The following is a 24,090-nucleotide window of genomic DNA, read 5'->3' as shown; positions in this document are numbered from 1 at the left end:
GAGAGAATATTTACTATCAGTGTGTCTGAATAAACTCTGCATCATAATCAAGTAAGATTGTTGATTTTTGTGCTAAACGTCTCTAAATGCTGGGAAATAACTGTTAAAATATTCTTGTAAGTCAAGATTTAGCTAACAGAGAAACAAGACTTAAAACCCCTGAAAACTTAGCTTGAAGTATGTCAACATAAAGTAACCATGACTCATTATGCAGTGATTACAGTGGGAAAAAAATCAAGAAATCAGCTAATCTGTTTCATTGGGACTATGTGATCGGGTTTAACTGAAAAAAAACAGCAAAGCATCTGTCTTCAGATTTTGATCAAATGCACCACAGAAATCCATAACATCATATTTTCTCTGAGTCAGCACAGAGAAAAAAAGGAAATCTAGAAATCTCTCATGTAACACAACCAAAACTGTTCAAACCTTAACAGGGCGTACTGTGTTCATGTCTTAAGAAACTGAGAAAAATACATTTTCAAGGCCTTTAATGCTCTTGTACACATCGCCATCATCCTCTCTGATCTTTATCCTTTGAGCTGTTAATGTGCTTAGTGATCTAATAATTAACAGAGAGCAGGCATTCATATTTGCTTATATTCTAATAAAATACACACAGGTGACCAATTAACAGAAAAATCACCATTAGGCATGTTAGTAAGGTGCTCTTTGGCATTTGATCTCCAAGTTTCTGGAGCTCAACTGGAGAGATTTCCTCATTTGGTGTTTTGATGATGGTGGTGAAGAACTAATATGCAGACTTAAATCTTAGGTGGTCAGTTGGGTTGAGATCTGGTGGCTTTAGGGCTCAAAGCATAAAAATAAGCATTGTCCTTATCAAACCATTCAGAAGCCCTTAATGCCCCAATGATGGACTGCTTAGCTCTTCTATCAGGACAAAGTGATCACTCAGAACACCTTTACACTGATTTTCAATGACCTGTCCTCCTGAGGTGACAGGTGGACCCAAATCATACCAGCACAATGCCCTTTACTGTATACCAAAGCCACGGGATCCCATCACTGCAGGGGTCAATGTTTCAGTTTTTTCCTTTAATTTACCACCCATCTGTTGTTGCATCAAGGGGATTGTTTAAATGTGAATATTTTATTTTGTTTTATTTACAGAGGAGACTAAAAGCTGTAGAAGCTTTTAAGCAGCTGAGAATTACAGAAAGTAGAAAAAAAAAAGCTAGTAAGGTTGATTTTTATTCATATTGGTGACGCAAGTGCCCGTGCTGTCACATTTGTAGATTTTAGTGGGTGCTGCAGCCTTTTTTTCTGCTGCTTAATTTGATTCTACTTGAGCTTCGCTATTATCTGAGTGCAATCACACATAATGTAAATCTAAAAGATTCACCAGAGTGGAAGTATTTTAAAGTAAAGCATTGAAACATGGACAGGCAAAGCAAAAGCAAAGGAGGAAAGGTGTGAGATGAAGAAACTGGGTTGCAGATGGAGACAAAGAAAGAAAGATCAGAGTTTCTTAAAGTGGCACAACTTGAACCCCTAACAAGGACAGTCAACGGATCAGAAAAGTAAGACCCTCAATTGTTCTGAACATTTACTCGATTGAACTCAGCTGCATTCAACTATATTGAACTGAGCGGGAAATGATTGCTGACTGCAGTCCAGAGGATGTTTAAAGGTTGAACTTGGAGCAGCTGCAACAGAGAGAACATAGTGTCGAAGGACAGCCCACATAAGTGAAAAGTTGAAAGTAGTTTGTCAGAGTCCAGAGGGAGAGTTAGTTCAAAGTGCCGGCTTTCATTGTGTTTCTTTCAGTGGGGCGGATTTGTGTGTTCCCAACAGCGCTGAAGATTAGCATGTTATTAGCACTAAGAGCACTGGAAGTGAAACATATTTCATCTTAAACACAGAGCTATTCGACTCATATAGGCTTTAAATAGCCACTTCACTAAATAACAAAGCCATAACCAGCACTTCCCTCAGTGTCTGTTTAGCATCGCCACCTAAAGCAAGTGGTACTTAAAGGGACTAGCCGCTGTGTGTTTCACTGTGCAGACGGTATTTCAAACAGAGAAGAAGAAAGGGTCTTATGAAGGCCCCCTACCTCTTAATCCCTGTCTCAGCTTTGCTAGACCAGACACCACCAAGGGCTATCTATCTATCTATCTATCCGACGCTCCACGTGCCCAATGAAAGCCTCACACACACCCCATCACACACATACCGAGATTGGCACCATTAGTTACACAAGGACCAGGCAGCCACCAGGGTATAATAACTTTACCCAGGCGAGAGGTGAAAAATTGGATTGGAGAAAGTTTTTGAGATGCGCTATACTGCCTGCTGGGAGTCGCAGAGCAAAGACAAGCCGGGGCAAAGCATGGCACATTAAAAGAAGCCAGCCAGTTACTGATTCATGGTGTGTGTCTGTTGCTGTCTTTTTTTATATTTAGTCTCAGAATAGGACTTTTAAGTCATTTCAGCAGCTCTGTGAGTATGATCAAAGAAAATAATGTAACTTCTTGGATCTGTAGAAGTTTGCTCATGTTTCAGGCATATTGACTCACAGACTCAAGACCTGTGACAATCGAAGACAAAAATAGTCTAATTAGTCAGATTAGAGTAAATATAATTCACACCCTGTTTGAGCATGACTTGTGTCTTTGTCCTTCAGGACTGTTTGAACCTGTGAATATCCCTTCTCATAATTTCATGCAATAGACGATTCGCTCCTTTTCTGTCTTTTGTTTGCTTTATCTCTATCTTCAGAGTCCCAAAAATGCAAAGAAGACCCTTTAGACTTGTGTTTTGTATATTGTTATTGGATACGAATCGGGAACCACAGGGCCATGTGGTGGCTCACAGAGCTAGAGTCACTACTAGATTGTTTTCATACATATATATAGAGAAAAAAAAAACTAAATTACAGTAAAAAAGACAAGCATGACTCAGAAGCTGACTGGCTTTTTAGGCCGTGACACGCTTTGCCCCGACTTGTCTTTATTTCTAGTGACTCCCAGCAGGCAGTAAAGCACCAGTTAGAGGGCGAGACAGGCATGAAACGGTAGTGGTCGTTTGGATATCGCATACAAATTGCCCCCGCGAGTCTTATTCTATCAGGCTTGGCCTCACAGGCTAATGTGTTTTATGTAAGTAAAATCAACCCATTAGTGAAGCCAGTGAGATAAAGAAGTAGAGGACAGAGGTATAAGTAAGGCGTTGTCTTTAATTCTCTGCTCACATCTCCTGGCACTCCTCAGTGTCGTCCTTCTGCCTGACTCTGTGAGTCAGAGTTCTACACTTGAGCGCAGAGGAGGCTGACTCATGCAGCCTAAAGTCATACAGAATAGACACACACATCCTGATGACACATCCAGTAACATGTTATCAGAGGACATTTCACAGAGGACATGCGCAGAATGAGAAACACTGATGTGATTTATGATATCTGCAGGCTAAGGTGGAGAGCTGTAGGAAATGACGGGGGTCACCAGTCACCTCTGTCCTCTTGCTCGGGGGGAGGAGCGAGGGGGATCGCAACTAACACCTCATCAGAAATGCGCCCTACTTTTGCGTATCAACAACTCGCGGCAGCAGAATTGAGTTCTTAATCACATACGACTGTCAAGACAGCCTGCCACATGTTTCGAGCTCTGTCTGAAATCCCGTTTGGATGCTTAGTCAAAGCAAACTGCTTTTCGCGCATTTCAGCCACTTATCTTGAGCACACATGCATGTCTTAATTAGCTCTCAGACGATGCAGATCAAACGTTTTTTTTCTCCCCCTCAGACGTGTTCGCTCTGATCCTCGCATCACTCTTACACGTGGCTTGTTTTCCTCTCTTCTTCATGGCATGTTAGAGAAGGTGGTGGTGATCGAAATGTTTGGATGTTTTCATGTTAAGAGGAGGGATTTCAATGTAAAGATGTGTCCACTTCTTTCTGGCTGTGTTTGCTCCTTTATGAACACCTCTGCAGACCGAATGCATACACAGCCATCCGACAGAAGAGCACGATTTAAGGTCTGTGATCCTCATCTGGCATCACATGGCTGAAGGACACAGTAATTGATGGTTACAGAGAGCTAGAAATAGGGCTAAAAAAAACAACGAGAGTGAGAGGAGAGAGGATGAAGGAACGATGGGCAGTGGTGGAGGTGCAAGAGGGGCTTGTTGCATCCTGCTGCCTCATACCCATCCCCTAATTGCTCAGTATTTATGGCGGGAGGAGTGGTATGTGTGGGCAACATGCCTCTCCACACACATACACACACCCAAAACCAAAATACACACTAAGAGTTGCCGTCACCCTAGAGGGAGTCATTTGTGCTCGCAGGAGGTCGGTGGGAGGCTTTTACGGGCCGTTATGTAGCTGTCTCACTGTTCCTGGAAGAGCATTGGTATCTTCTGATCAAATTCCACTCCACTCTCCAGTAACCTGCTTCCTATGAATTGTGGGCTAATTGTGCCGTGTGGGTTTTGTGTGATTGTGAGTGTTTACGTGCGTGTGTGTGTGTGTGTGTGTGTGGTTGTGTGTGTCTGGGTGGACAGAGGCCTCTATCCTTGATTGATTGTTGTCATCTCGGTGGATTATTGAGTTAGCAGCGTACGTGATAGGCTTACTGCAGCATCTCACAGGAGGGAACGCACACATATGCACATCCCTCATACCGATCTCTAATGCAACGATTGGTGGAAATATTTCAGGCAAAGGGTCCATGGCTGTGTGTAAATAACACGTCACAGGATTTGAAGTACGCTTGTTGAATGGATGAAATTTAAGGCATATAAACATGATCAATGGAGCAGCAAATCATGTGAGACAAAGCGACTACACACGTCATGCTAAAGATTTTTAAAGTTAGTCTAAATATTTCAATCCAGTTTGATGTTTTGCTGATTATATAAAGAAAAGATATAACCCTACAAATGTCTTCACTCTTTTAAGCTTTTCCTTATTCCAAAATTAAAGTTGTACCCAGATAAGACCCTGAGGCTTTCAGCATTTATCGCGCCAAATACAATAAAAGTTGTGTAAAAGGTTTTGCAAAGCCTTTGGGTCTCTTTTTAATTTAAAAAAAAAAAAAAAAAAAAAATTATTTCCACCAGGATTACCAGAGGACATTCTGAGAACTCAGCGCCACCGACTTCAGCATGATAAGACTGAATCCTATCTTCTTCCTATTATTTCCGTGGCCCTCTCCTTTTCTTTCATATCTTTCTGCCACTCAAATAGTTATTGTTGAGTTGGTGTTGGGGCTAACGTCTGACTAGATTTAGTAGATGAGGAGTTAATTTGCTTAGTATTTCAGGAAAAACATTGACCAGAAAGGAACGACCAAACAGCCGAGAGCAGAGCAAACTTTTCCTGAATTCTGGATAAACAGACCAGAAAGTCACAAGCCATTCAACGGAAAGAAAAGGATGTAACAAGCATGGCAGCCTTTCCCTTTGGGGCTTCCTGACAAGGAGAACTTAACCTGACAGGAACATACAAAGAACACAATGGACAGTTCCGACCAAAACAGCCCACAAAATGCAAATATTTGATGTGTAAACAGCAAAAGGGGACAAGATTCTTAAAAATGCCTCTCCTCAGCCAGTAAATACCACCAGATGAGCTGTGATTGGCTGCAGGATCTTAGATTTATCATTACTGTCAGCTTGAGATGACTCATTAATATCATTGATCAGGTTTTAAATTACCTCTCATACGTTTGTCCTCGAAGGCAATTTGATGCAGGCATCGCATGATGGTCATTTACATTTTCTTCATTAAATGATAGGGAATTAATTGTAATATTTTTCCAGGCATTTATTTAAAAGTCATTGCAGACTAATACCACCGCAAATGGTGTCAGCTCAAAAGGGTCAGCGCTGTAAACAGACCACCCAAATGACCTACATCTCATCTTCACTGACATCCTCCTGCATGAGTTCTCTAGCCATAACCCACAGCTGACCAGAAGATTTATGACTCTTTTGGCTTTATGCAGTTTCTTCAGTCCTATCTCTATTCAGTGGACAGACAGAGGTTATTAGAAGGGAAGGACCTCAGTTGTGTTAACATCTGTCACTTGTGAGTTTCTCTGTTTTTTTTTTTTGTGATCTTGTCATCGTGTTTTCATAAGTTTTCCCTACATCCATCTCAGCTTTGTAACCATCATTCTTTCGCATTGTTTTCTTCTACTTCTACAAGAGTGAAAGGCTTAATCTTCAAATCGCAGAGATATTCCTTGACTTTGGTGCGATAAAACTCTGCGCACGTCGCAGGTCGCTCACCTTGCCCTTTGTTGCTTCACACCCCACCCTCCACGCGAAGAGACGTTCATTTTTAATTATCACTCACTGTTTGATCATCTCCCCTCCCCTTGCCTGTCACAATGTCTCATCGAGTTGCTGGTAACATTTCCATTACATTAGGAGGAGCAGCCAGTGTTGTGTATCGAGTGTGCGATGCGTGGATGCGTTCGCTGGTGTGTTCCTATCATTGTGGCAGAGACGAGATTTCTCTCTCTCCCTCATCCATCTTAAAGCGCTTGGCTGTAAATGACATGTCAACACACAACGAAACACGTCGTTGCTTGAGAGACACACACACACACACACACACACACACACACACACACACACACACACACACACAAACACACACACACAAACTGGGAATGGAATTGGTTTGGCAATGGAATTTTAATTAAATGGTTCACCCCCTCCCTGTTTCCTCCAAATGGCATGCTAATTGAGTTGATGCAAATAGAAACTCACAGTGTTAAAGGTTCAAATTGCTTTAATTTGTCGTCTTTTTTTTTTTTGCACAAAATATTGCACACAAAGATCTGGGCCAGAAGGAAGGGAGACAGGCTGAATTTGTGGATGACAGTTCAATAAAAAGAAAAGGACCTCATGATTGAATCAATCTTCTGTAAGTAAAAGGAACTGGCCTTAAACCACTATTGACACAGTGGAAAGGATAATCCTGCACTGGGAAAACTGGAATTTCTCATTTCATTGCGGAGGGTTTAACATTGCATGTGAATGTGTGCGTGCATGTTTGCACTGTGGGCACATATTTTACTAAGTGCCTAAGCTCGCTGCAGTGGCATTATTAAAGAAGGCCCTCACCCCCCATAAAGTTCCCAGAGCATTCTCATTCCTGGCAGCCGCTGGCAGGAAGGTTGGAAATAGTGATCTCCTCTTTAGCTCAGCAGGGGTTGAATCGATAAATCTGTCATTGTTTATTTTATAAAAACTTCTAGTCTTCACCTCTGGGCGTTCCCACCGTTAGAGTCTAAACACTCAAGCTGTTCATGTTGAGTGGCTCAGTAAGGGGTTTTTTGGCCAGTTGCTGCAAGGTGAACACATATTGGATTCAGTAAACTGTTGAGAAAAGTTCACTTTTATCTATCACTCGGTATTGATCCTCTCTCCCCATTGGATGACCAAGTTGTCGATGTGTTTCTGTATGTTTCTATTATTCTAGGGTTGTTTGATGAGCTATACAGCAATAGCTACTACCCCACAATACTCCTTGATGTTCCCTTTTGTAGCAGAACAGGCAGTTTGCTTCCCGTATACGTGACCCTGATAACATTTGTCTTTCTTCTTCCTCTCATTCTTTAGGTGTTGGCCTTAGAAAGACAGGTCTTCGACTTCCTTGGGTACCAGTGGGCCCCCATCCTCGCCAACTTCTTCCACATCATTATCGTCATCCTTGGCCTCTTTGGCACCATCCAGTACCGGCCGCGTTACATCATAGTGGTGAGTACATAGAATGCAAATCACATTCGACTTGTAGTTCACTTGAAACGCTGTACAGTCTGTCACATAATCCTATTCCTCAAGGTTTTTGTCAAGCAGCGTCACGTCACTTTGCATTAGCGTTCTGTCTGTGCATGTCTTGTGGATCGGACGTGTTGTTGCCTTTCCTCTCTAATTGCAAAGCGGTGCTGCAGTCTTTTGTGCATTGTGCGACACCCTTAAATCACTCTAATCCCTTGGTAATTAGGACTAATTAAAGGGGGTGGGATCTTGGGGGGACTAAGGAGCTCATCAGATTTATACTCGACTTCAGGTTTCTGGACAGAGAAGGTCATTCTTTCGAGCACAATGCAAAACATGTGCTGCCTGTTGTTCTCTACTTTGTTAGAAAGCACTTCTGCGAAGCTTCATAAATGTGCTTTTACACAATTCGGCTTTTTATTTGACACCGTAATGTTCATCTGAGGCATTAAAAGCCTATTTTGAGCTGCATTAGTGGAAGCACAGATGGTGATGTTAATGACAGGAAAAGACTGGGGGAGCGAGAAAAGCGATAGAGGAAGAGAGTAAATAAAGACAGACAGGGGAGATAAAGGAGGATAAACGGGAACCACGCAGGATAAGATGGAGAAACAGAGGAAGCAGGAATTGAAGGGAGGAGAGGAGGGAAGGGAAAGTTGGAGCTATTGTCTCATGTCAAGTGGAAAGTGGGAGAGTGCAAGCTAAGGGGTTTCATGATTCAACACGTATGTTTTTACGGAGGTGCTGTTTTGCCCTTAGCTCTTCCTCTGACATTTAAACACAGTTTATTGTGAGTCAGAGAATTTCACAACCTTCACTCTGATGACTCTGCCAGTGAATGCCGCTCACACCACTGTGCATCTGTCAACAGTTGGCTGTCTGACTGTACAATTTTGTAAACGGTTGAGTCGTGAACTTCATTCAGCCTCAGCGGTTTTTAAAAAGCCTGCAGCACCCTCAGGGCACAAATACACTTGCTGAACTTACTGGCATCTTTCAAAAAGCGAGGCCTTACATACAAATTTCTATGTGTGTATGATGTTTGCGGGTGTATGTAGGAGCAGGACACTTGTTTAGCAGCTTATTCATTCAACCTGCCATTTACTCAGTAGCTTTCATATTCTGTTCAGACCAATTCATGCAGTTTCACTAAAGCTAATCTGTCTGTGTGTTTGCCCTCCAGTACACAGTGTGGGCCGCACTCTGGGTCGCCTGGAACGTCTTCGTCATCTGTTTCTACCTGGACGTAGGAGGCCTGTCCAAGGTGAGACTTTCAAAATTTCAGTCCATCAGCCAAGACACATGGCTTTATCTGCACTGAGATGAATAGTCTTTTCTTTCTGAGGTCATGGTTGCAGGTCAAGTGAAACCTGATTTACATTCCTTTGGCCCAGAGTTTGCCACCTACTCTGCAGGTGTGTTTAGGTACATCAAGGGCCCGTCATTATGGACATACACTGTGGCCACAGAAAATGCTTGTTTCTAAATAACTGCTAATTCTCCACTAAAGTCAAATCACACGACACTGCGAACTGTTCTGCTCCAAAGTTTAACCACAGTCCTGAGCCCATGCACAGTGTATCTGTATATGGTGTACCACTGTGATATATAATATCTAGTTGCAGACTTTCCACATCTGTATTAACTGCAGGTTTGCAAGGTACAGTTTCTACTTGTGAGTAGTTGGGAAAAAAAACTCCACTTGTGGTGCTGCTAATAAGTGAGTAAACCAGTTCCTAACTGGTTTAGAACTTTGGTTAGTTTTAGCTTGTGGTACTGGGCCATAGTATAAATCCAACAACAGGACAAAATTAGTGTTTGCACACTGCATTACAAAGTCTATATATCACTGAGTCTTTGTTGTCTTGGCAGTTTGCCTCATGGTGAATTTGAAAAAAAAATTTTTCAGTTCATTAAAATTTTTGGAACTCTAATCCAGTTTGTGGACACTATGATGCATATTCAGTGTGGATTTTCCCCCTTGTCTGAATGTGGTGTTGATACTGTTAACACAGGATGGAGGAGGTAAAAGACGGCTTAGTCACACTTAAATAAAGTTCAAGTAAGGAATGAAAAGCTCATCACAGAGGGAGGCAAAATGCAGTGATCTATTTGGAATATGTGGAAAGAAAGTCTCTTTTTCATAGCCCTTCTTTCTTTCTTTCTTTCTTTCTTTCTTTCTTTCTTTCTTTCTTCCTTCCTTCCTTGGATGGATTCTCACCCTCAGTTACAGAGTCAGAAAAGTTTCTGAAGCTTTTTGACTATGCAAGAAGCAGTCCTGATGGAGAAATACTAGCACTTTGATTGATTCTGTTGTTTTTGTTTTTTTTAAACTTAATTTCTGGGACTTTTTTGCCAGCATCAAAGCCAATGCTAGTATAAACCATGAAGGTATAGTTAGTGTTCGCAAAGGGAATGAAAGAGTGGGTCCAATTGTCAGCAGAACAGAGACAGGTGAGGACAAAGATGGTTCTTGAAAAGAAAGAAACACATCATTCTTGTCTTTGCCGAGAACAAGCCTTCAGGCAGAGTTTTTTGTTATTTCTCCAGAAGATTATTCAGCTTAACTCTGACATTGTGCCAGTGTTGTTTTTTTTATTGCACCAGACTCTACCAATATGAACAGTATAACTATAAAAATTTTAAAGCATAATTGTGGCTTCTTGCATTTTATCAGCACTGAACTTATATTTTAAGTATAATTAGACATGATGCACTACCACCAGGTGCTTTCTGTCTGCATCAAGCCTGAAGGCCTTGGACTGAATAAGTGAGTACAATTACTTACAGAGTATAATGAATGCATGACATCTATACTGAGTTATAAATCACTCCCGGAGCTTTAGGAATCTGTGCAGCATACACCCACAACAAGACCTTGTAGAATGTGTTATTTTGTTGATTTTTTTTTTTTTTTTTTTTGTGCCTGGTGCATTTCTGCTGACCTGTGGGGGACCTCCCTGCTGAGTTTCAAGTGGAAGCTTAAAACTTAATAGGTATATAATCAGGACCAATCCCCCTCCCAAAGCACTGTGCAACACACACACATACACACACACGCAGGGTTTTAATTCTCTGTGGATCCCCCGTGGTTCCTAAGTGCAGATCAGATGTGTATTCATCCAGACAAAGGCAAGTGTTTGGGTTTGTCACCTCCTAACAACCTGTAAATCTATCCACCCTCTCGCCTCCTGTCTGCTTCTTTTTCTTTTTACTCTGTTCGCTGCTCCTTTGATGTTTTTTTTAAGTCTAAATCTTGCCCTCTTCATTTAAGTTTGCATCGCATCTCCTTTCCTCTCCTCTCCTCTCCTCTCCTCTCCTCTCCTCTCCTCTCCTCTCCTCTCCTCTCCTCTCCTCTCCTCTCCTCTCCTCTCCTCTCCTCTCCTCTCCTCTCCTCTCCTCTCCTCTCCTCTCCTCTCCTCTCCTCTCCTCTCCTCTCCTCTCATCTCCTCTCCTCTCCTCTCCTCTCCTCTGCTTTGACCACTGACAATAATGAATTCATGTGGGCGACATTCATCTGACACCTGCTCCAACAGCCACAATGAGTTTCAGAAACACCTTCCTCAGACTCTGGCGACTTTGTCATTGTGTGATAGTCCTTGGCTCCATCAAGTGTGTCAGTCTCTCACTGCATACGTCTATGTGTGTCCACTGTGTGTGTGTGCGTGTGTGTGCGGTTGTATGTTCCTGCATGGTTCCTGCTAGAATAATGAGGCTTGTAGGGGCCAGCTGCTCGGGGCTGAGGCTGGGCATTAACCCGACAGATGGAGGCAGCCTGGGCTCCGAGCTCCGCATATGGTGGCCAGGAGGAGAGCTGGCTAATGGAGCGCACACACACCCCAACACACCCCACGTGCACACACTCGACCGCACAGCTTCCTGCGAGGACCCCAACAAATTCTATCATAAAACAGAGTCAGCTAATCCTGTCAGGCCTGTCTTGACCGATGTTGACAGGACAACACTAGAGGGTGTGTATGGATGCATGTGTGGATGGTTGCTGCTCTCAAGGTCCTCAGAGTGAGGGGGCAGGTTGTCAGAGTCATATGCCACATGCTCTGTCACCTCCTATCGATCCCTTATCCCCTCCCCCACAGCGCAGGACAGACTGACAGACAGACCCCTGCCTACACTTCTGTTTTAAACAGTCCCCAGTTATTCACGGCCTTTCTTTTTTTATTCACTCTTGGTGGCAGTCTGCACACAGTGACTGCAGACGTGCAGATTTTAGGGGATGGTGCCGTCAAGTTGTCCCTCATTGTTTTTGCAATTCCACACTGTAATTTAGTTTTTTTGAAGATGTGTTCCTGAAATGTGTTAATTGATTCTAACAAATCTTCTTTGAAATCTTTTTTTATCTTCTCTCTTTTGGTAGTAAAAAATGTGTGAAGAACATTGCACACAGCAGGAAGCCACTTTTATGGATAGCAAAGCTAATTTTGATCCTACACGTGTTTTAGTTATTTAAAAGCCACTCTTTTAATTTTATTAAAACTAATAATAATATGAATAAAATATTTATTCTCATGTAACGTTTTAAATCTAACATCTGTAACTTTCATGACCTAAAACTGTTAAATGCTAGTCATAAATTCATATGTTATGAACTTGTTTGAAACGATAAACATTAAGTATAGTTTAATATAAACTATAGAAATCCTCAGCTTTGCAGCCACAAAAATAAATCTGAAAACACTGCTTTTGCATATTAGTATGTATCGATGACGTACACCTGCACTGCATCTACCTCTGTGATTGCTTATTTTGATTGCCAATGTATTGGATCATAGGTGTTGTCACTGACATGTATTTATATTTAATTTGTCAGATGGCTTGACATTTACAGTGTAACAGTGCAGAGGTATGCTTGTTTTCATTTGGTTAACAGGTAGCATTTATGAGCCATGATCACCTTAACGTTTCAGACTTGATTAGCTGTCTGACAACCGAAACAGAAAAATATATCCACAACAACAACTACATCATGTTTTCAGACATGTTAATCCCCTGAACACCAAAAGCTCCACTGGCAGGTTTGAAAGGCATGTTATATTATGAATACGGCCAAAATTAGACCGTTTCTCAGAGCCAAAAACAGGTAAACCAAAAAGAGTCATTGGATTATCAAGTTTTGAATGGGCCTTAAAATAATTACGTGTGGCTGAACTCAGCTGAACTGCAGGTTGTGTTTACACCCAGCAGATAAGAGTAGGAAAACAAATTTAAAAAATGTTTGTAGTAAAAACAAGTCACCACTTTGTTTCCCCCAATTTTTGTCAAATAAGAGAAAAAAATATATAACTTTCATTTTTTCATGTTTATATGATTTATGGCATTACAACTTTGTGATGCTGCGCAAGATACGTTTTATAGTTCTATTTACTTCTAGCCATGCTTGTGCTGTTTCCATAGAGGTACAGGACTTTATTTTGCAGTGAAAAATGTGTCCACATTGAGTAAAAATGTGACAGGAGCAAGCTAGAAACAGCTTAGGTTTTTTAAAGAAGTATATCTATTTTTGTAATGTCTTGACATTTAGAATGTTTCGGAACTCAGGTTGTTACTGAAAGCAAATAATGGACGTTTTCGGATTCATCCACCTTAGTATGGATCTGGTCTTAAACACTGTCCAGCATCTGCCTCTCATCCTCAATCATCCCAAACACAGTGCCATTAAGACTTTTTTTGTTTTGAACAAGACAGCAGACCACCACTAACTCCTGCCCCTGAATCAATAGGGGACTGTTTGTGCACACCTTCGTGGAATTTGAGCAGATATGAGACTCTCGTCAGAACCAAAAAAAAAACATCTACACCACTATGCTTTCCCTCGCACACAAACATAAAGTCTTCTCTTGGTATTTCAGAAACAAAAAATCATTGGGAATAAGATTCTAATCATTTGATGTTTAGCTTTTTTGACTGCCTCATATCCCTGCCTCATATCCCACTACCAGGACTATCTCTCAATATGTTTTGACTTTTGTTCAAAACTAGTTTGAGAAATATTAACTATACTAACCTTGAATCCATGATATGAATGAATTGATTTCTGCTTTGGGGTGCATGGGAGCATAACAAGAACACTCCTGACAGTAAGTTGCCAAAAGCCTCTTCAGTATCGACTGCCGACGTGCTGAAGTCGTGAATGCGGCTGCAGCTTGGATAAAGATGGTTTCCCTAGCTCACAGGATCAATCAATGGCATCTGCCAAGTCATTAGTCTTTGCGATCCTGCATATTGACCTTCAGCTACCCTTGTTTTTGTGACTGTGTGGGAGAAAATAACAGAATGAAAGCCGCAGAAAATAAGAGACAGGGTGATGATGGGTGATCAGCAAGAACAAAGAGGAATGACAGAGTATCATCACTGTAATATTGTTCATGACTCCTGAAGCACTTTTCTTCTTCTGTTATTGAAAGTCGTTGCTCCTGGTGTTATTCTATATACGTGTTGTTGATGTGTCCAGTATGTGGTGGTTGATAGGAATCAGAGATGTTTCCTGACAGCGCTTGGTTCCGTTAATAATGCATGTCTTGTCACTGAGGGCCAGATGCGAGGTTAGATTGCTGTATTGGGGTATTGATTGATTTGAGTGTCTGCAAGCCTGTATGTGTGGGCTCATGTGGCCGTGTGCAAATTAAACATCTCCAAGGTTTAGAAGAGTTACATGTATAAAATGTTTACGAAGTTGTAAAATTCTACTCAGAAACAGTAAGTCTGTTGGTTCACACACATGCATGTCATATTCCCTTAACTCTACGTGTTGCCAATTATCTGTTAATTATCTCTTGAACATTGTTAAAGAGTTGAGTGGCAAGACTTTAGACATGAGAAGTTCGTTACTTGAGACCCCTTAAATATCTCAATAACTATGATGTAATGGATTGCTATGACATTTTTGACAAATGTTCATTGTTTCCAGAGGACCTTTGTGATCTCTTTGTGATCTTTTCCTGCAGATCGACAGATTTTGTTTTTCATAAAACATTTTTGTTAAATTATTTGGATTGCCATGGTTTGAAAATTCACCCAGCTGGATGCACTTTATGGGTCCTGTTACTTGGCATGGTGTTAGTTTTCTAACACATTAAGAAAGACGGTGAACAGTACAAAGATTATACATCCAAAGCATAAATATTAGGAATTTTTCGATGTCATTTATCAGAAAATGGTGAAAACTGCTGATCGGTGCTTCCCAAAGCCCAAGATGACGTCCTCAAATGTCTTGTTTTGTCCCGAATGTTATTCAGTATACAGTCACAGATGAGTAAAGAAACTTTCAAGTTTACGTTCAAATTTAAAATGCTGTAATTTGTGGGTTACTATATGCTATATTACTATATAATACTATATATACTACAGCTGATTATGCATTGCAGCTCTAATTAATATGTTAGTATTGCTGTTTTGTTAATGTTAGCATGTTGGTGTTACATTTAACGCGATTTAACATTTAACACGAGCAAAGCCCTGCAGGGCCACTGGCATTGCTGTCAATGCTTAGTCTTATTTGTAACTGGATGAATAACCCTTTGAGCAAAGGGAGCACAGCCATACAAAAAACATCCAACATCTGCTGTAAGTTTCCAGAGTTAAGCTCTTTGCCTCGTGAACAACCTGTCTTGTGATCCAGCCGGGATTTCCTTATAAAGAATAAATGAATGTACATCCTAAGTAAAGCAGAGAAGTAAAATTTTTTTTCTCTCCTGCTTTTTGTCTCAGGACAGTGACCTGCTGACATTTAACATCTCGGCCCACCACTCCTGGTGGAGCGAACATGGTCCCGGCTGTGTGAGGAGAGAGATGCCACAAGCTCCCGGGGTCCGGACCACAGAGAGCCACTCCTACATCACTGTCATGGGCTGCCTCATGGACTACCAGTACATCGAGGTCATGCATAGCAGCACACAGATCCTCGTTGCTGTGAGTACAAGTTAATGCAGCACTGACATCTTCACATGCAAACGCGACACTGTACACGCCACACGACTGGGATTCGAAAGGCGAACCTACTGGGAAAGAAGCTGTTTCTGTTTCCCTTCAAGCTTTTCTTTATCTCAGAGTATTTCCACTGTTATTTTGTCTACCTCTGCCTGCCTTCCTCTGCCCCGGTCATTGAATGAAAAATTGATCTGTTGTTTTGTCTGGCTGGGGCTCAGACCTGCCAGCTGCTAGCAGGTTACTCAAACACTGGAAGGACTGTTATTGTCCTCTTTATACAGCTCACTATCAATACACCAGAGACTCACATCCTGCCAGTGTGCACATTTGCACACACCCATGTATGACCGACTAACCTCGTCCTGGACGGGTGCCAGGACGCTCTGTCGCAGCAGGTACTTGGTGCTGAGCCACGCACAATGGCACACATTTACTCATAGTAACGTTCACTTGCACTTTGACTCCGTTGCAGCTACACACATACACACTTATTTTCCGCAGTCATCATCCCTTTAAAGCACATGTGGAGAAGTTAATGGTGGCAGCAGGTGATGGGGGGAAAGAAGAGAGCGAATATGCAGCGACCCGAACCAGCGTATAGCAGCGGGTTTGCCATCTAGTCTAGGAATAATTTACACTTGGGAAAGCACTGTGAATGCAGTTAACTACATGGCAGATTAGAAGCTAGCAGAGGAGCCCAGTGATGAGAAGCGCTGGATTGTACCATTCATCCCATCACCCCCGTGGAGAAAGGTAATAAAATAGCTGACCTCACTTTACAGCCCCAACACTCTCACTGAACCTCATTAGCCCTTGCACTATAGGCAGTGAATTGGTTTATTCCTTACCACGCTTCAACCTCCACCCCTCCATTTGAGATAGCAAAACCCTTTTTGCCTGCATTTTTACATGACATTTTTCCAACCAAGCATTCAACTGCAACTCCGTAGGAGCAGCTCCCGAGAGGAGCAGAGAAATTAAAGTCCCAATGTCACAAGTGGCATCATTTTCTTTGTGTCCTCGCCTCCTCTCAAGCTAAAAGCAGAGTATTTGCTGAGGAAAAACAGGTCCTTTGAGATGTCCACCCCCCTTTTTTTTCTTTCTCTGGTTGAAGAGAGGCCCAGACAGAAATAAAAGAAAAGGAAGAAAGTAGGGGTGTCTCTTTGTCTTTGTTACAGGGGTTTCAAGGTCGCAGTGAGAGGCCATTAAATATTTAGTTTGGGCTCCAAGGAGCGTGTTTCATTAAGATGAAAAATGTGGATCCATTGGCCAGTAATGGAGGCATCACTGTCATCTATCTACTCAGATTTGTCATGAGCTAGAGGGAAGTAATTCAGAAGTGAAGCCGTAGATTTGGTAAAGTCACTTCTGTTTAGTTGCTTATTGCTGCCTCGGGCAACATCCAGCCAAAAAGTACCTTCACGATTTAAAGGATGAGCTTGAAGTGGAGTTTTCAAACTGGGATAATACATTATTCATTTATCACTGAGGGGAATATTTTGCTCCATCTCTGCCCTTCTATTCTTTGTTGACTTTTCTGACTTTAGCCCATATTGCTGTTGAACGGCTTTGGTTTTCTTGTTATCCTTTCAATGTTCTTTTTTTCTCTGGCTGTAACGTCCCATCTACCTGAGTTCTTCTTTTGCTACCGTGCACCACCCTCACTGTTGAATGAAACAGTCGAGTCTGAGAAAATACATCTCCGGTGAGGTGGAGGGTAGTTAGAAAGAAAGGTATGAAAGAAAAGGGGTGCAAGATGTGATATTTAGTTCACATCTGTTGACATAACTCTTACACGCTAAAGGGAGTCGTGAAAGATGTCGAGGGGTTGTCAGAGCTGCCGAATTTCCCAGCCAGCAGCCAAAGGAAAGTGCTCTCACACACATACAAAGACACACACACAACCACACATACACAGATATATCATTTAATGCAGGCTATTGCTGCCACAGGCAACACTTTCTTCTGTTGTATCTCTATTCCCTGGAAACCTGCACTGGGTGGAAGATGATAAGGGGAGGCCTGCGTCATTCTCTCGTTCCATTGCTCATTTCCTCTATTTTCATGTTTTTTCCCCCCTCATCACAATCTCTCAGCTCAGTCTGTCTTCCTGCCTCCTTTTCCTGCCCCGATCTCACACTGTTTGACCTTTATGTCAATCAAATTCCCACCAAATGAAATGACAAAAAAATGGCAATGCGTTTTTTTTCACATCCTTTTTTTTTCTCATCGCCGTCACTTTTACTGCTTCTCTGACTTTCTCTGGACCTGCGATGGCTCTGTTAGTTTTCTGTCAGCGTTAAAGCGTAGCTTGTTTAACGCCAGGCACCGGGTTAATGTGGTGGGATGATGAACAGCCCCCCTGGTTGATTAAAGAGGTCGGCGTGTGTTTTGTGGCTCTTGAGGTTCACTCAGCTCAGCAGCAGAAAAGCATCATGACCACCCCCCACCCACCGTTCTCCTCTTCCACACCAAAAGGTCAGGGTTCTCGCTTTGGTGAGTCCATTAGACCGTGTTCTGTTTCCAAACTTCCATGCCGAACAACCACCCATACACAGAAAGAATATGTATTTGTTCTTTTTGTGTGCGTGCTGCATGGGGGATTTTTGATGTGCGTCTATTTGAAGTCCAGTAATTTGTTCACAACCAGTAAACAGCATTGTATAATTCTGATAATAGCATGAAGCACCTCTGCAGTATGTCAGCGCTGACATTACACTGTAACTGCGCTGTAAGTTTTACAGCATCTGCTTCAAAGGATTATAAAGATCCCAGGATTAAAAGACTTATGATGCTGCAGCGAGCAGTTATTAGGGCTGTCGATTGCTGCCAGAAAAACAGGGAGAACAAGAGAAAGACCTCAAGACCAGAGGAAAGAATTAGTCTTCAGTGGGCCACCGAATATCGTGTCGGGCTACTCGCAGTGTATCATAAAAAAACATGACTGCCCCCCATTATACTTCAAAGGCTGCCTTGGCCCAGAGCTTTAATTGTTAATCTGTTTTTCGGGGAAATGGATTTTCCTCAGATTAATTTTACTATAATATTTGCTCTTTTTTTAAACTTCTGAGAGGAAGCACAAAGACGAGGCAACAGAGGAGAACTTGGAAGTGAAAAACAAGCATCTTTAAAGGAATAAATCTTCTCCAGTGCCATGCTTGCTTTTCTCTCTGCTTGTTGAGTGTGTATTGCTTTTTTTATTTGCCTTCTTGTTTCGCCTTCAGTTCATTAGTTTCTTGGTGCAGAGAGCCCAGTTTCTCTCCCTTTCACTCACACCTCATGTAAAATCTTCTGTGTGGAGGACAAGCCGTGCTTTCTTTCTTTTGTACGGCTTTTATTTCTGCATGGCCGGCCTCTTGTGTTTGGCTGACATTAGCACGCCGGTATGTGCAGCTACTTGATGTGAAAGATGCAAATGAGCACAGCAGACTCTTAACAACCCCGTGTGGTCCTGTGTAAGCTGGATATCTCCGTGTGTTGTGCTCACGTTTGGATGTGGAGGAGGGGGGTGGTAGGGGAGAACAGGTGGATGTGGTCTCTGCAGTCCCAATCTCATCATGGTTTGTCATTAAACACACAGCTGCCAAACACACACACACACACACATTTTGTGCAGAGAAGCTTGTACCTTATTGTCAGGCAGAAATTCCTGTGTAATTAACCTACAGGATATCTGCACCACCCGTCTCTGTCGCTCTCACCCTCCTCCACCCTCCTCTCTCCGATGTAATGTATTTTACCTGCAGATTTCTTTCATCATTGCTGAGTTTTCTCCTGACATCAAGCCACAATCAGTAGCGTGTTAATTACCTTGTAGATGGACTCAGATACCTGTCACTGCACACACATGCACGGGCCAGTCGGCTGTGAAGAGGCGACATCTCCCAGTGTGTTGTATATGAACGCAGACTGCTGAATACACACATACAGAAGTATTATCTAAAGCTGCAGGTAATGATTAATTAGTTATTTTTTGCGTAATCTCTAAATTGTCTCTTAGTCTCCATTGACAGTTCGAATTAATGTTTGAAATTCAGATGTTTATTGATTAGATCTCACTTGACAATTAAATAAACCGACAATTCATTTCTCTTTACATTCAAGAGACTGTAATTATAGTGAACATTGGGCATTTTGAGCGACGCTAATGGTGTCAGTCAGGATTATACAGCTGCAGTCTTCAATGGAGAGTCTGAAAAGGCCTATAGGATGCAGTTGTGGACACCTGGGTGGTGACAATGTCTTGTTTTACTCAATACTGCAGATTTATCCAAATGATTCACTGTGTCCAGAGTAACTACGGATCCAAGCGCTGGTCATAATGTAGTTTTATGCCCATTGGACTAATGTTTATGAGTGACTGTGCACTGTCAATGTGTCTTTCTGGAGTGGCAGGTTCAGTATAAACCCGACCTTCATTAGCTTATGCAAATTCAAGGAGCCTGTTTTCTAGCTCAGCAGCTGGTTTTCTTCTCACAGACTCGCTCATGAATGCCCGAGTCTTTAACTTCCCTTTGGCCTCATTATCTGAGAGTAGAAACACCAATATAGCCAGACTTTGTTGATCGTCTACTTTAGTTTCCTCTGCAGGACTGGAGGAAATGCAATGTGATGTGAAGCAAATAAGGCAAATGACTCAAACTCATAATGCTACAGATTTCTTTGCTTCCTAATACAAAAAAGAAAACTCACGTGGTTCTAGTTTTACATGAATAATCTATAAGAGAAGTCTGTCTAAGATAGCATAATTTACTTAAGGGTTCTTGGAGTTTTAGTTTTATTTGTAAGACAGGTTTTGTTAATATGCAGGGTTCACATGTGCACAGAAACACAGAGAAACACTGAAAATGAAGATTTGGGAACAAAAAGAAACACAGTGTCAGTTGTTTAGAATATTTCAGCTGCGGAAAGGATAAAAACAGGTGCCGCATGAGACAACCCAACTGATTTGTTGGTTCATTTCAATCAGCATCACAAAGCTCTCTATAAGAAGTGCAAAGCCAAAATCTGAATGCCAAAGCATTTCAGATGCTATGCCAGTGTTACATCACTTAAAAAATGGCTGCAAACAGCTTTTTCTGCTTTTCAAAAACGCTTTTTGTTTCAGTGCAATACAAGATCACCTCAATCATTCTAGAAAGAGTAATTCTTTTCTAACGGTTACTCAGTTCATCCAGTGAAAATTCCTATATTTTTAATTTTGGAATATTTATCCTAGAAAAACAAAATATTGCAATGTGAGTTCTCTCCAGTTTTGTACAGCTCCACTCTGAATGAAGCATAGCAAACATTAAGTGAAGGCCCACTGCTTTTTGTTTTTCTTTTTTCTCCTTCGAGCACTTAAGTTTTCTTGTCCAGTTTTCTGCTCTCTTGCTTCTTGCTGCCAGTTATCAGTTGTGCAGATCACTGTTCACTGCCCAGGAGACAATGGAGAGTAAACTAAAAGGAGAGTGGTACTTGGTGGGAGAAAAACAAACCCAAAAACAAGAAACACAGAGAGCTGGACAGAAAGATAACAGAGTATATTTGTAGATTGTGGACTGACAGTGACATGGACCCCTTTGTTTAGAAAATTATGAAGACGAGTGCAAGGGGAAAAACCAAATGACTGGCAGCCAAATGAGTTGACTTTAGCGTGGCACGTCCTCAGACAGACAGACTGGGATCGAGTCACAGAGGACACGTGGGGGCTTTATGAGCTTAATTAATATGACATTAATTTCTAAAATGATCCCTGAACTCCATAAGTGACAGGAGGATGTCAGAGAACAAAGTAAAGTGTGTATGTGTGTCTGAGTGTGAGACAGGGAGGCAGGCATTTTATTAGCTTCATTTAAGGACACTTAATATGCAGTGATATGTAAGTGAAATTGTCACTTGTTATTGAGAACACTGACCTATATTGGCAGCCGCCTCCAGCAAAAAGCCACCAAGTGTTCGCTTCTCTGATCTTATTATCTCATTCTGCATCGTGCTAAAAGTATGGAAGATGTGTATAAAAGGTGACTGGAAGTGCTTTAAGGTCAGCCATAGCATGCAGTGTCAGAACTTTCCTGCAGTCATCAGTTATAAGTTGAACAATGAGAGATGAATGCAGTTTCCTATGGCTGGCCAGTGATTAGCACGCTTTCAGAAGCTGCCATTTCCTGATGGTCAGTAAAATTGTTCTATATAACACTGTACTCAGTAAGTATTGGGGTCAGCATATTTGTAAAGTTATTTGTGAAGTTTTAGCTTGATATATCAAATATTTTCTGTGATTATTTCTTTTTCTTTTTAATGCCTGTGAACCTACTTTCAGCATGTTCGTGAAATTTGGGGCTGTGTTTGAAATGAATGTATCTCAGGTACTTTTAAAGATAAACCTCTGAAATTTTCACTGTTAGCATCATGTCATTGGTGAGTTGAAACATTAGAAATAATTTAAGGCACCCTGAAAAGTCCCATCACAAAGAAAGTAAGTCAACTAGTGATATTTTCTAAGCCATATGCAGTTGCAGTGCACAATAATATAAAACAAAACATATGGAATAGTTTGAATAATGAAATATTTGATCACAAAAATGGAAAGAAAGTTATTGTCTTTTATATTCAGAACTGATTGAGCAGGTATGAGGAGTTGTACCACAAAAACAAAAACATGGATAGCCTAATCCAAGTAGAACAGAGTTCTGCAGTTTTAAAGTGGTTGCAATAATGAAATATTGCAGATTCTGCATCTAAAATTTCACAGAAAACAAAACAAAAGTGAAAGTATATTTAGGAATAGTTATATCTGTCCATCCAGTATACCTCCAGACACCTTCAAAATCAACAATGCACCACACGGACGCTTTTCTGGCAGTTTCTCACGGCCCAACACCTTAGACTTTATGTTGTTACTTTCATTTTGCTGTATGTACACAACACTTCACTCAAGCCTCTTCCGCTGACATTTTGGCTGTACTATGTTTGACTCAACTGCCAGACTGCAACAAAAAATCTGCCTTCTTCATGGAAATTAAACAAAGCTACACTCACGCATGAATATTAACTCACATGAGCACACACTTTTACAGGAGAAACTCACATGGACACACACACAGGCACAATGCAATTGAAAAACAGGGTGTATCCCCTGCTGTTAACACCATCTTGTGTTTGACACTGGCTTTATACATATGCTAATTCACCTCCATTTCACCGCCACTGTAATAGATGGGGTGAGACCAGCAATTAGATACGAGAGAGGAAAAATCCAGCGAGGGAGAGAAGCAGAAAGAAGACACACATCTTATCTGGCCCACACAGATACAGAACCATCACTTTTTCTTTTTACTACGCAAGACACCTGCGCTTCATTCATAAATAAAACATTTAATCTACATCTGGATGAACTTCAGTGAAAGCCTAATGCATTGTGCAGATGAAAAAAATAGAACAAAACCCAAATGATAGAGATGAAAGGCCATCAAAGCACGTTATCTTTGCTCCATTTCTAATTACACAGGCCAGGCTAAGTTGTAGGTTGAATGAATGTTACATAAATAGCCATCATCACACACAGTCATTACCCCCTTGGGTTGTGTGTTTGTGACCACAGTGTGCGACGAGGGCAGCGTGCCCGGCGCTGTTTTAATTGGCATGGCGGTGTGCCAAATGATGGATGGATGGCTGGCTGGGTGGAGAGACGCACCGTGTCTGTTTCTGAGTCCATGACAGCCATCTGCCTGTTCCACGGACTATTCTCAGTGCTGTCTGTTTTGCCCACACGTGTGTCCTCGTGTAGTCACTTGTGTGCTCGCTCTGCTGGTTGTTGATGGTTTCTGGTGTGTTTGTGCATACAAGCAACTGCTTTATGTACGCTACAGAACCCATGGAAACTCTGATTACAGCAAAGTATGACGGAGCTGTGAACATAACAGCAGCTTTATGTGTTTATATCAAGCCATTACAGAGCATTGTTGTGCTTCTGGCCACTTGATGTATGCAAGTCAAGTGTTCTCTCTCACTGGCTTTTTGTTTTGGTCCCCACCAAAACGCTGAAGGAAACATCTAGGCCTTTAGCGACTAAACACTCCTCTGTGTTCACTAGCTAACCTTTTCTGCACGTATAGTATACAGTGGGTTTTTAGGGGTTGTTTGCCCAAAGTAGCCACCTGCTTTTACAGAAAAAGATGCTACATGAGCCGTGAGGATGAACCACAGTAAAGCAAATTCAGGCAATGATTGTCTCATGGTTCATCACCACAAGTATCCCTTCTCAATGATGACATATTTGATCTGTTATCGTTATTTAAAGGGTCAACTAGGAATTCTTTTTATTTGATGGTTGATCACTTTTCATAAAAATCATAAAACTCAGATTCGGTAGAATTCTGCAGTTGTTTTAAGTTTTTTGCCTGATAAATGC

General features: G+C 41.6%; 1 protein-coding gene across 2 annotated transcripts in view; it reads left to right on the top strand.

The window, feature by feature from the left end:
* The window catches only part of nkain4 (sodium/potassium transporting ATPase interacting 4), a 45,762-nt gene that overhangs the window by 9,540 nt on the left and 12,132 nt on the right, over positions 1–24,090 (top strand). For both annotated transcript variants that reach the window (XM_023278669.3, XM_023278668.3), the window contains exons 2-4: positions 7,596–7,733; positions 8,938–9,018; positions 15,480–15,680. In XM_023278669.3, coding sequence (XP_023134437.1) covers positions 7,596–7,733; positions 8,938–9,018; positions 15,480–15,680 — 420 coding nt within the window. The remainder of the gene's footprint in view (positions 1–7,595; positions 7,734–8,937; positions 9,019–15,479; positions 15,681–24,090) is intronic.

Source organism: Amphiprion ocellaris, chromosome 8 (genome assembly GCF_022539595.1).
Source record: "Amphiprion ocellaris isolate individual 3 ecotype Okinawa chromosome 8, ASM2253959v1, whole genome shotgun sequence".
NCBI lineage: Eukaryota > Metazoa > Chordata > Actinopteri > Pomacentridae > Amphiprion > Amphiprion ocellaris.
Note: the sequence above shows the minus strand (reverse complement) of the source record. Positions and strands in the feature narration are given on the sequence as shown.